Below are 13,325 nucleotides of genomic sequence, written 5' to 3' on the forward strand. Positions count from 1 at the left end.
CAACTCTCAGTTTGGATTTCGATCTACCCACTCAACAACCCACCAAGTTCATAGAGTTGTAGATGCAATTTCTTATGCTTTAGAAAAAAAATTATATTGTACTTGCGTTTTTCTTGATATCTCTCAAGCATTTGATAGGGTCTGGCACCATGGGCTCCTTTTCAAATTGAAAAAATTTTTACATCCTGTATACTTCCTGATCATTAAATCATATCTTTCTGACAGATATTTCAGTACTCGTTTCGGTGAAACCCTCTCCAGTATAGCCAAAATATCGGCAGGCGTTCCACAAGGTGGAATTCTTTCGCCTGTGCTCTACAACATCTACGCCTCTGATCAACCAACCTCCCCGAATACGCTAGTCGCCGACTATGCTGACGATAAAGCTATAATCTCAATAAATAATGACCCGGTTATTGCCTCCCACCATCTTCAAAATCACCTCTCCCTCATGGAAGAATGGTACACCAACTGGCGGTTGAAAATAAATCAGTCCAAATCCATACATTGTACTTTTACCCTTAGACCTCCTACCTGCCCAGCTGTCTCCATTCATGGCATCCCTATTCCAAACTCACAAACAGTTAAATATCTTGGACTAACTTTAGATCGTAGATTAACCTGGGCCCACCATATTAAGTCTAAACGAACAAACTTAAACGCTCGTTTACGCCTTCTTAAAACATTTATTAACAATAACAAATTCACTAAAATTCAACTCAAAACTGCTCATATATAAATCTTTAATCAAACCAGTCTGGACTTATGGAATAGAGTTATGGGGTAATGCAAAAAAATCAAATATAAACAAAATACAAACTTTTCAAAACATAGCACTCAGGAAACTTCTAAACGCTCCTCCTTACGTCTCAAACCACACTATTCACACTGATCTAAAAATGAAACTGGTACATGAAGAAGCTATAGATCATTACCAACGCTTCCACAATCGTCTTTCCTCAAATAGCAACCCGCTAATACGTAATCTTGCAGTCCATACTATTCCTGGTAACCCACCCAGACGTTTAAAACGTAAATGGTGTCGCGACCTACTTGCTCACCCCCCTGCCCTCAACTAATCATTTACAGAGTATCAGTTGTTTAACTAATTATTCTAAAAAATAAAAAAATTTAAAAAAAAAAAATTTAAAAAATTAAAAAAAAAAAATCAATCAATTTGAGTGTCATTAGTGGATGACTTCTCACGTCAAGCGTATCATGTTGTAAATTCTCTAACCATATAAACTTATTGTGCCCCTAAGGTATAGATTGTTTATCTCAAATAAAGAAAAAAAAAAAAAAAAAAAAAAAAAAAACTTCAAACTATATTATATTGTTGTATAATATATATTTTCCTACCTATTTAATTATATACCTACCTGGGTAAAACTGTTTTATTCTATTTTTATTTCATACAAAACATTATTTAAAAGTTAAACGTTTTAAAATTGTTTGTTGTGTATAGAAAATTGTAACATAAACATTAAGTGATAATCTATAGTATCTATGGAAAATGTTGTTCATTGTTTAACTATGAAGTGCGATTAAGTAATTAGTAGATATTCCATCGGCGTAGCCAGGATTTTTTTTCGGAGGGGGGGTTGATCAATTTTTTACACAGCGGTGTATTAAATACCTACTAGCACGGCCGAAGCTATAGAAAACTAACAAAATAAAGATGACAATTTAAAATTAGTAAAATACAATTTAAGACTTTTTGAGTGAATATTATTATAGACCATTAAAATAATTTTTAAATTTTATTAACATTTCGGGGGGGCTGCAGCCCCCTCAGCCCTCCCCCTGGCTACGCCACTGAGATACTCGGTATCTATTTAAAATTTACTTATTAAACGAATTGAATGTTTAAAGGTTTGTGAAACTATATTAAGTCAAAGTTGGAAAAACCTTTTTAGTATATCTAAAATTAATGTAGGTATGTAGATAATTTGATATGCCAAATAATTTATTAAATAAATAATAATCAAATAATCAAAAAACCGTAAAAAGTCTTCTTTTTATAAATATATATTGAATTTGCAAATAATATTACAATAGGTATAACAACCATGACAATATAATAATTTTTAATACTTTTTATATTATGTGTCTTGTATACACCCGTTAGCGGTTGGTCGATTGTGGACGATTTCAGAGTACTTTTCATTTTATTAAAATATATTATTTCATATTTGAAACTTTATTTGCTATTATTTAAGTGGACTTTGATAAATTTGTCTTTAAAAAAGATTTTTTAAGTTCACCCAACAATAATACAAATAATTCAAAATACTACATGCTCATTGTCACTCAATAATACTATTTTGTATAGTATGCTCATCACTTGAGAAATATAAGTGTAATTGTAAATAATTAGAATAGGAAATAATATATGATATTATGTACATCGTTTTGAATTATTGAAGATAATAAATTAATTCGTTGAACTAGAATAATTACTATCTAACTTTGTAAATTGTATAATGTCAATAAAATGTACAGAGTGAATAGCAATTTTATAACAAAATTTTAAATCAGTATAAAGTATCTATATAATTTAAATAATAAGCCCTATACCTACATATTATAATACTACATCATCCAGTGAGTGAAGTGTTGCGGACAAATCCGCATTGATGGAGGATTATACCTGACCCTAAATATTTTAAGTATCGAGATTCGAGGTAGATGATAATACGTTTATACATATATATATATATATATATATATATATATATATATATATATATATATATGTATATGGTTTATTTAGTTACAATAAAATATATTTGAAAAAAATCTTTGAGATGTCGTACGAACGCAAAATGCTTATAGTGAGTTATTTTTTTTTGTTATATATCTATATATGCATATATAATTAGCAAATTGAATATACCTATTTATACAAGTTACCAGTTGGAAAAATTAGACGTGACCCTAAAAAAATCTTTATTCTATTAAACTAAAGACACCGCCAATATGGGCAATAATTGAAAACATCCAATCGTTATTGGAGTGGCAATGTTCGGCTAATTTGGACCGAAACGGCATCTATAGAAGCAAAGTAGTTGATAAATGAGTAAGGGAATCGAACGTAAGCCTGCAAACAACACCGCCAAAACTAAAACCGATTGAAATAATTGTTTACTATTTGATGAAACTCGGTCTGTAGTAATAGTCGAGATGAAAAAAAACGCAAGAACACAGTCCTTAAAATACTTAAAAGTAGAGATGAATAAGTAAAGAACTTAAAGAAAAGTTATAAAAAGTAAAAGCAACTTAATTTAACTACCATATCAATGATGTAACTTTGTGAAAACTAAGTACGCAATTTTAACGATCAAACACTTCGAACAAGATTTACATAATCATTGCTATACTGGGTAAGTATTGACTAATGACTATAATCCATGCCAAAAAATATAAATTTGTGAATGTTTATTTTAATGCTTTTATAATATTTTATACAACGATTGTAATATTAATAGTAATTATTATGTTTTAAAGTGTTCTCATAATAATTCGTTATAATAATCCAAAACGTATAATTTCCAAAAGTTGACAAAATCGAGTTGGATGTAGATTCATAATATGGAAATAATATGGAAAAAAACATCGATTAATCGATTGGCACCGTCATAATGGAACAAAATGTACTATTTCCTGGTAAAATCCGCTATTCAAAAAGACAGGTTGATCCAAAACGAATCTTTTCCATGAATAAAATTGATATTTAGATAATCAAAACTATACTATTATCAATCTTAAAAGAATAGGCACTAATATTATTAACTAGGTATACCAAAACGAACTGTTTTCGTGAATTATTTTAAAGCGTACTATTACCCGTGTTGTAACTTGTGTGTATAGGAAAGTAAAATAATTAATCCAAAACGTGATGAAATTCAATTTTTAAAATTTTAATTAAGTTTGAAATTAAATTAAAAATATAATCATAGAATATTTAACATATTTGAATCGTTTCAAACATAAAAACTATATTGTATAATTTAAAAAAATACATTTTTAAAAATAATTCGTCGATTTATAAACAATTTGTTTTTGTTGAAAATGTTGAGAAACAGAAAATCGCTTCACCTAAAAAATCAGTATTTTGACAATACTACGTTTTTGATTTCCATCCTTTAATCATATAAGCCAAATAAGGGAGGGCTAGTAAGGATCAGCCTCCCCCACCACCAAAAATTACTCATTATCTTTTATGAAGATAAATTAATATTCAACATCGTATAGTTATATCAATTTAAGACGAATAAATAATAATGCGCACTGCACAGTTAAATTCTGTACGTGCCATACATATATTCATTGTAATCACATTCCACATGTCACCCCGATAAATAAACATTCATAAGACATCAGCTAGATATTTTGTAATTTTAACTTGTTTTCTGAAGTGTATTTTTATCTTGTTGTCAAGATTTATATTGACCTATTTCATTGTGGATTATAGGCTCTATTCAGTCAAAGTTAAATGTATAATATTATGTAACTACGTATACCTTTATCAAAACTTGGTAAATAATAATGCATTTGACTCTAATTTTGTTAAGAATAACTTGAAATAAGTCTTGAACACTTTAATTAGCAATAATAAAATAAAAATAAAATTAGTGTAAAAATAATTATTTTATAATGGCATTAGGCAATGCATAGGTGGCAAAGATATAGGTGGAAAGTATTGTCACTAAACGTAATCTAATTATAAATTATTCAAAATATTACATTATATGTCTATATAACTTATATTCTCTGTAAAAAAAAATCGTATATTATTATGTTTAAAAAAATACCAAGTATCAAATTAAATAATTGAGCATTTATTCTTTTAATTGACTGAATTTAAATAACTTTATAAAATATTTTCAATAATTACATTTTTAGTGAAAATATAGCAGTAAAAACATTATACAAGGTTACATACAATAGTATGATAATATACGGGTATTATTAAAATTAACATATATTTATAATTTTGTATCTACTGACTATAATATGTATACTTGAAGCAGCAGTGTTAAAAATAAAATCTTTATAAATATTATTTTACTGCAAAATAATTTCCAAATTTGTATGATTTTAACGAATTAAGTCAAACATTAACATTCAGCTCCATATGCAATTTTTGTAATAGTTTATTTTTGATGTATATTTTAATAGTTATATGAACAACTTATAATAATAATAATAATAATAATAATTATTATTTTTTAATTTTTATGACTTGTAAAAAAAATACGTAATCGACACGTCATTTCGAAAAAAAAAATGTCTATAAATAGTTCATAAAGTGCCAATATATTTTGAAAATCATATAAACAGTAACTTTATTAAGCGCTTTATGAATTTTTCTAAACATTTTAAACTATCATAAAAGAATAATACAATTTTACGTACTAAAATAAAGTCATATAACGCTATATAAAAGGTACGTTAGTCTATTGACTCATCATGTATGAAGTGTATAATAATTATTTATAGTATTTTTTTTACATAAATACATTTCGCCATACTGTTTTGAATTTTTTTTTTCAAACCAATTTTGATTTATTGAGCAACTAAGAGATGTGCCTGGTAATTATAGTTTTATCTATTCGTTTGACTAAAACCTAAGTACGATGATGAACAGTTTAAATTCTAATATGATGTATGGCAAACAAGAATAAATTATTTAAATGTTTACCCCAGTCTGATTTCTTGTGTATTCGGTAGATACGTCTAACCTCTAGCCAATAATTAATTCTCTCAGAACTTTATAACTCCCCATCTACTCATCGATCGACGATGTAAAACATAATTTAGTATTACAAATACTAGATAGTTCGTACATAATATTCATGAAATCAGGTATTTTGAATTTTCTATAATACCCAACGCAATAATGAATAACAACGATATTAGATATCCATTAGAGTTTTTTCTTTTTACTTTACGTACCTTTCCTCCATTGAATCGTAGCAGCAATAGAGCGTAATTTATAAAATATAATTTTCCTTAAGTGGTTAAATATACCTGACCTGCATGTATATCAATATTATTACTTTTTCATCGGAAAGTGATATATAATATATATATCACTTTCCGATATATGATTGATAAGTTTCTAAAATTCATAAGTACAGTCACCTATCCAACTATCCATGCACCAGCTATACTTGATTTGATTAAAAATTACTTTCATAATCAACCATTAAGCTCACCTATCTATCGATTGCTTTTTTTCTGAAATCTAAAGTAACTTATCTACCTACCATAGATACCATTCATATTTTATTTGGTTTTTTGTACCTGTCTTAAACATTGTGTTAGTTATTCTTGAAATATTTCGACTGCTTAATATACAATTTTATATTGTTTTACGGGGCTTACTTAACAAATTAAATGAAGTCGAAAATAATTCGACTAATCTATAGATAACACTAGAGTAATACAAATTACAAAGTACTGAGTTTATACTTTGGTCTTCAGAAACTTTTAACTTTTTCATAGCACTAAATTGGCAGATCACAATATTCTGTCAGTAGGTAACCTTAATTTATTTGTTTTACTGAATATTTTATATTTTAAACCGATGTTGCTAGATGCAGTTGAGCCAACGGATTAATTCACATAAATATTTATACATAATCGTCCCTGTAGTGTGTTATTATATGTGTATTAATCCATAACATTTTCAGAATGAATATTAAAACAGAAAATTTTAAACATCGGTTTATTCATTTTATAGTTATTAGCTGGATTCACTTTAAGTTACTTATAGTAATTTATCTTTTCTTTTCTCAATAAATTTGAAGAACCGCTTTTTAGTTATTTCTACAATTTTTTTAACACAATTTTCTGTTCTGAATTTTATCTTTTTCCTATAGTAATTTATAATATATATGCATGGTTACAGATTTCGTTCATGCTATACTTGATGATTGTCTTGCTAGAAATAAATTAATTATTCACATGGTTTACTTTCCATTATTAATTCATTTGCCGTTGTTAAAAACTAAAACTTTTGAAACATATCAAAATTTTAGGTACGCAGTCACTGATCATCGATCTTTCTATTCTAAGCTACATTATTTACACTAAAACTAGATTTTTCTTCTGTGGGTTTAAAATACTAAAATGAACCATATTTAATGAACGAATAGATACGTAGTGTTTTTTTACGTTATTTTATTTATCTGCCGTTTCGTTAAAAAAAAATATACATTCACTGAACGAAGACAAAAAAAAAAAAAAATTAATTATTATAATTAAATTATCCACAAAATAAGACTTTATTGATTTAATTTACCATTAACAAAAGTTTGACCAAGAATAATTAATAAAATATAATATTATGTTGCATACTTTTTATTTTAATAACATAAATATTAACATTTTGAGTGTCGAGAGAAAATAAAATATTTAAATTATACAATCATTATTTTTACCTATATGATACTACGTATAATATTAAACGTTCGACTACAGAAATAATTCGAACTAAACTAAATCTAAATTTTAAAATTGTAAAGTTTTGACAATTATTTAAACCCTTTATGACAAACCGTTTTTCCATAGACATATTAATTGGATTCGATAGGTGGTAAGACTTTTGTTGTGAACACTGTTTTAAAGAATTCAAACGATGGCTTTTTGGAACGGGGTCTTTTTGGGTCGTTAAAGTCCACGGAATATATACCAAACAATTTACTAGAAAAACAAAACATAATTAAGCAAGTGTAAATAAAATATAATTTCACTGATATAGGTAAAAGAATTACTTAAAATATCCACTTGACCATTCCAACGAATCCATAAATGACCAGACACAATACCCTTTAATTACAACACCTTTCTTTAAGGCTTTATCCAGTTCTGTCAAAATACCCTGTTAAATATTAATACATGATTTATTATCAAATAAGTAGTAGTTACCTATACTGTTTACTATTATATATTTAGGATGTATATTAGTTTAGAATTTAATTGTATATAATTAATATTTGTTTCAAGAATATACTTCTTTATAACTTACACGATGATATTTGATTTTTTTTTCACTTTCATCTACATTTGGTTTCTCATGAATTCCATTTTCAGTTACAAACAGTTTCGGATTGTTTAAGTTTTCCACAAGCCAATCAACTACTTGAGTAAATCCTTTAAAAGTCTAAAAATTAAAATATAATGAACTACACAGAACCAAATATTTTTATAATAATATTACATCATCCATATTGTTTGCATTTGAAGTAGATATTACTCCAGAATCCTTATTCAGTAAATATTTCTCTTCTGCATATTCATCTTCAGTCATTGGTCTTACCTTGTATGAATCATAATAATTAAAAGCAATAAAATCATACGATCCTGAAATAAATAACATGCATTTCAAATGTTGGTCTTAAAATATTCCAATTCCCAACAACCCATTATATCATAGTATCATGTATTAAATTATTGAAATGAATGAATAATTAGTAAATATTAAAAAACAACTAATCTTTAAAACATCTAAAAAAAATCTTATAATAGTACACTGATATCGATAGAATATAAAAATGTTTAAGACTTAAGAGTATCTTTTTATTACTTATTCAGCACCTATTCATTATAATTTTATTTTAAATTCACTGTGATTTAACAATACTATACAATCAAGAATAATATGATACATAAATACAGGTTGTCCCGTGAGGATATATCCATTTACCATAGAGTGGGATTCGCCGCCCGGCAAAAAACCAGTTTTTTGTCACTTTATCTATAAACTAAAAAATGTATTAAAAACCATGTGATAAATGGCAATAAAATATAGAAAGGCCAACATTTTCAGAAGAATAAACTCTATAAAAAGCTATTTTTTTAAAACTTTTTTACTCAAAAATTTAATTTAATTAAAAAATAAAATACATGTATCCCTTGTCTATATGAGTCTAATAAAAAAAAAAAATAATAGATTTATGATATACTTTTTATCTCAAGAGATATTGCAATGAGTAAATCCTCGTGGGACATCTTGTATGAAGTAAAAATTATAATTATAATGTACATATGTCGTTACATCAATTAGCCGAAGAAAAAATTATATATAAAATAAATGATAGTAATGAGTAATATGATGCTAAGAGTTGTACTACAGAACCATATCGTATACATTTTTAATTTTTTAATAAGTGTAAGGTGTAAAGATAACAATATCTGTTTGAAATAATTTTGTATTACCTATGAGATCTTGTTTTTCAGTCTCGCTAAATTCAACGATACGCTTTAAAGATACATGTTCGGATTCGTCTGTTTTAGCGATACCATCTAACAACGATTGTGGAAATGTGCCGTTTTTCAATGGTTGAGTGAATACTCCAAGCTGTAAATAAAAAGTTACTATTATTAAATACACAAATATATTTTAGATTATAAGTTGTTTAGTACCGAAAAATCAAATGATTTTGAAACACATAATTTGTCCTCCTCTGAATTTGGATTTACTGGAAAATACGCCGCTGTGTCAAAGCACAAACTGATCTCACCTATTAAATTTAAAAGTTTTGACTATGCCGTTTTTTAATATAATTTAGTGCAATCCATATTAACATTATAGGCTGTCCGATACATAATAATTGTACGATAAAATATTACAGATTATAGGACATAAGACAAAGGAAGTATCACTAAGTACTTTAATTAATTCAAATCATGTGTCATGGCAACTATTATAAACACACTGTGGTGAAAAAGTTATTTTTACTAACCCTGCTGTTCTGAAAAGTATGTATTCTTGTACAACTTGTAAACTGCTGCGTGGGAAAGCAACACATTACGAATTGCCATGTAGTCAGCAATACCGTTGAATAATTCACCAACACTAGGAGCAATGTTCTCATTACCATAAGCCAGGGCCACGAATCTGGGTTCATTAATTGTAGTCCACAGTTTGACCTATATATAATTGTTGGGTAATAAAAAAAATCACTCATGCTGAGTCATCCATACACAACAATGGCTGTTACTCACTTGTTTGCCAAATGTTTTGAAAAGAAAATTTGCGTAAATTACGAAATACTCTACAATGTTTGGATTCGACCATCCACCAAGGTTCTGAAGAACGTTCGGTAGATCCCAGTGATACATTGTCACCTGGTTTTAAACACAAATTGTTCAACTCAATTTGATAAATTAAAAATAATACCAAATCAAAAATACGAGAATGAACGAAAATTAAATTAATCACAATTAATATAAAACAGTAACACACACTACCTACGTAATATTTTGTTCATTTATATTTTGAATATCGGAACAATTATTTGATTGTATTTGTCTTAATTATTTTTAGTTATCATCAAGATACGATGTTATTAAATAATAATTATATTATATTTTTAACAAAACTTCGTGCAAATAATATGTTATAGTTATAGGTAACATTTCTAAGTTAAACTTTTGATTTATTATTATGTACTTTGTTTGGTGCAACTTAATATTTTATTTTGTAGGTAAATAGATTTTTTTAGTTAAATAACAGTGTTTAAAACTCAACAAAGAATGGTTTTAAATTATAATACTTTACCAATGGTGTAATATTGTTATCCAACAATTTTTGAATTAACGATTTGTAATAATTAACTCCAGCCTCATTTATGATTCGGTCATCGCCATTTGGCAAGACTCTTGGCCAACTTATGGAAAACCTGTAGATATCAACCTGAAAAATATAATTCACATCATTTATATAACACATAAATAATCAAATCGTGTTAAACATAAATTATTTATGCTAAAAAAAATACACATTATTTAATAATATATAATATTTATCATTTTATAAGTTATTATTTAATAAATAAATGGTTTAATATTTCAGTTAATTATGTTAATAAAATGTTATAGATTATAGAAATAATTATTTTCATTAATATATAAAAGTGACATTTGAGTAAATTATCATAATTTAAAAAAATGTTTAGCTCACAGGGGTTTAAAGTGCATAGAAAAAAAAACTTAAATATTCTATAGTGATTGGTGTAAGTAATTTTACTACAAAGTGAGTTTATGTTTTTATAATGAGGGAAATTCATATAGTTCTTAATTAGCTCAATAATTCCATGTACTCACTCCAAGTTCGATCAAGTTATTAATATCTTCATCAAGTTTATTATAAGAATCACAAGCAATATCTCCATTGACAAGTGAGAAACCACGAGTTGGATCTTTTTCATGAATATCTGTACCTCTGTGAAAACTGGTATGTTTCTTTTTGGGACCCAAGTGAACAACTTTGGGATTGGAAACTACAATGTTTTTAGTGTGGAAATAATCATCCCAGATACTAGCACTCTTTCCTGTAAAACAAAATAGTAATATAAATGTATTGAACATAATACAGCAAGTTTCGTAAACAATATGACATAATGATAAGGGTGATATAAATATCAATAATTATGCTACAGTTTTATTCGGTGGAGTTTATTAATTGAGAAATGTATATATTAAGAGCTTAGTTCGATGAACCAATTTTTTATTAATAAAATCTAATTATACTAAAGTAAGATTCAACTAATTATCTCACAAGAATTTGAAAATTTTATATCCCTTATTTTAATATAAACTTTATGTAGGTAACATGTATATTTTTGTATACTTTTGCTCGGTATTTATTATTTTATTATTATTTGCCTATTTTTAATTTTATACTTTTAATTATAATACAATTTTTGAGAATATTCACTCGATGTTACTTAAATATTCGTATTAAAATTTAAAATTTTTACAAAGGTATAATAATGTTATGATTGATTTATTATTTATATTTTAATTTTATTATTTTTAAATTAATTTAGAAAATATACGTAAAAAAATAGAACGTTGCTGAATGTAAGGAATGATTAAAGTTTAAACCATTTTATATATTTTAATTTATAATTTATATTATAAAGCATTGTTTAATATGCCGTATTTTTAAATGCTATTAATAGATAATAGTACTTAAGTGTTATATCTTGTATTAAATTTACCATAAAAATTAACACTTACCATCTTGGTCCCATCCACCTTCAATTTGATAAGCACCAGATCCGGCTCCAAACAAAAAATCCTCAGGAAACTGAACCACTATAAAGTTACAGAAGTAAACAAGAAATTGTTAAGTTCAAAAAATTCAGAAAATATAAAAAGAGTTTACTGCGATTTTAAATTTTAAAAATCAAGAAACGATATAAACTATATAGGTAGGTACTTACCATCATCACTAGCCATTTTTTTAGGTTGTAGAAATACCTAACTTTGATAAACTAAAACAATATAACGATTTTTAAATATTAAAAATAATATTATGTTACTTTATTATAATATTTATAATATTAATATTCTATTAATATTAACATATTATGAAATCAACAACTTACTTAAATATTAAAGGCACTGAATAATACAATTACCTGTTTGAAAATGGTTAACTCCAACAGATTAACACACCATGAAATACCAAGTTAAATGGTTTAAAATCACCTTTTATATGCTACGAAATTATTATTATTATGCTATAACAGATAAGCTTTTATTTGCTTATAATAACGGTTTTTATTTTTATAAATGGGATAAATCAACTAATTATGCTTTATTAATTTATGATCATATTTAAAACAATAAAAGAAATATGTATACTTAATTTATTGATTATTAAAAAAGTCATTTATTTATTATTTTATTTTTGTAGATCTCTGCTGCAAAGGCAATATTTAACTTGTATAATTTATGCACACATACACAATAAATGCTTACAAGATTATCTGTAGAATATTATACAGGTAAAATAAAAAGTTTCATATTAAATTAATAAATGTATCAAGTTTTGTTTCACTAGGAAATGTTAAAGGGATTAACCATAATTTTTAAATGATTTTATACTCATACAAAAAATCTGCATTAGATTTTTTCAAAGTTTACGTAAATATAATTTTTATTAGTTGTTAATAGTTGTTCCTGATTTTTAATATTTTTTCTAGTTTTGAAGAAATGAAATATAATTTATTATAACTAGGCACACTGAAAACGTTCGGTGGCCGTACGAGCACGCGTGCGGCGTGGCAGGTCTTGATAACACTCCGGTGTTAAATAATTCGATATTTTTCTCGAAACTAAAAAAAAAAAAAAAAAAAAATCAGAAAATTAATGAAGATAAAATTTGAAACGTCATTAATTTCAGAATAATAAACGCTACAAGATGGTGGTAGTCAAATCTTTTGGAAATAATTAAATAAAGCGGGTAAGTGGATGTCGCTCTGCTGTACATTAGGTAGTGGGGTGGACCTCTGACTAGGGTAGGT

At 26.4% G+C, this 13,325-nt stretch overlaps 1 protein-coding gene across 2 annotated transcripts; it reads right to left on the reverse strand.

Annotated features, from left to right (window-relative positions):
• Positions 1 to 7,268: 7,268 nt before the first annotated feature.
• On the reverse strand, positions 7,269 to 12,546 carry LOC107169514 (myrosinase 1-like). Of its 2 annotated transcripts, none has more exons than XM_015519265.2 (13): positions 12,438 to 12,546; positions 12,240 to 12,290; positions 12,034 to 12,111; positions 11,116 to 11,342; positions 10,571 to 10,705; positions 10,015 to 10,137; positions 9,753 to 9,939; positions 9,433 to 9,530; positions 9,226 to 9,367; positions 8,228 to 8,370; positions 8,036 to 8,170; positions 7,782 to 7,888; positions 7,269 to 7,710 (listed from the first exon to the last, which is right to left on the reverse strand). In XM_015519265.2, exons 2-13 carry the CDS (start codon positions 12,253 to 12,255, stop codon positions 7,584 to 7,586), a joined length of 1,518 nt encoding a protein of 505 aa, XP_015374751.2. In that variant the 5' UTR covers positions 12,256 to 12,290; positions 12,438 to 12,546; the 3' UTR covers positions 7,269 to 7,583. The 2 variants fall into 2 exon arrangements, with proteins under 2 accessions (XP_015374751.2, XP_015374753.2); XM_015519267.2 differs by having other exon boundaries at positions 12,405 to 12,508.
• Between the last annotated feature and the right edge of the window lie 779 nt (positions 12,547 to 13,325).

This window comes from Diuraphis noxia, unplaced genomic scaffold, assembly GCF_037042655.1.
Source record: "Diuraphis noxia isolate RWA-SAM2 unplaced genomic scaffold, SU_Dnox_SAM2 contig0002, whole genome shotgun sequence".
In the NCBI taxonomy this organism is placed as follows: Eukaryota; Metazoa; Arthropoda; class Insecta; order Hemiptera; family Aphididae; genus Diuraphis; species Diuraphis noxia.

Bases quoted from the DNA above. Each gene is read 5' to 3' on its own strand.
- LOC107169514 (XM_015519265.2), bottom strand. The intron at 8,371-9,225 runs GTAATACAAAAT...TATTTATTTCAG, and splicing joins TGAAAAACAAGATCTCATAG to GATCGTATGATTTTATTGCT. The intron at 7,889-8,035 runs GTAAGTTATAAA...AATATTTAACAG, and splicing joins AAAAAATCAAATATCATCGT to GGTATTTTGACAGAACTGGA.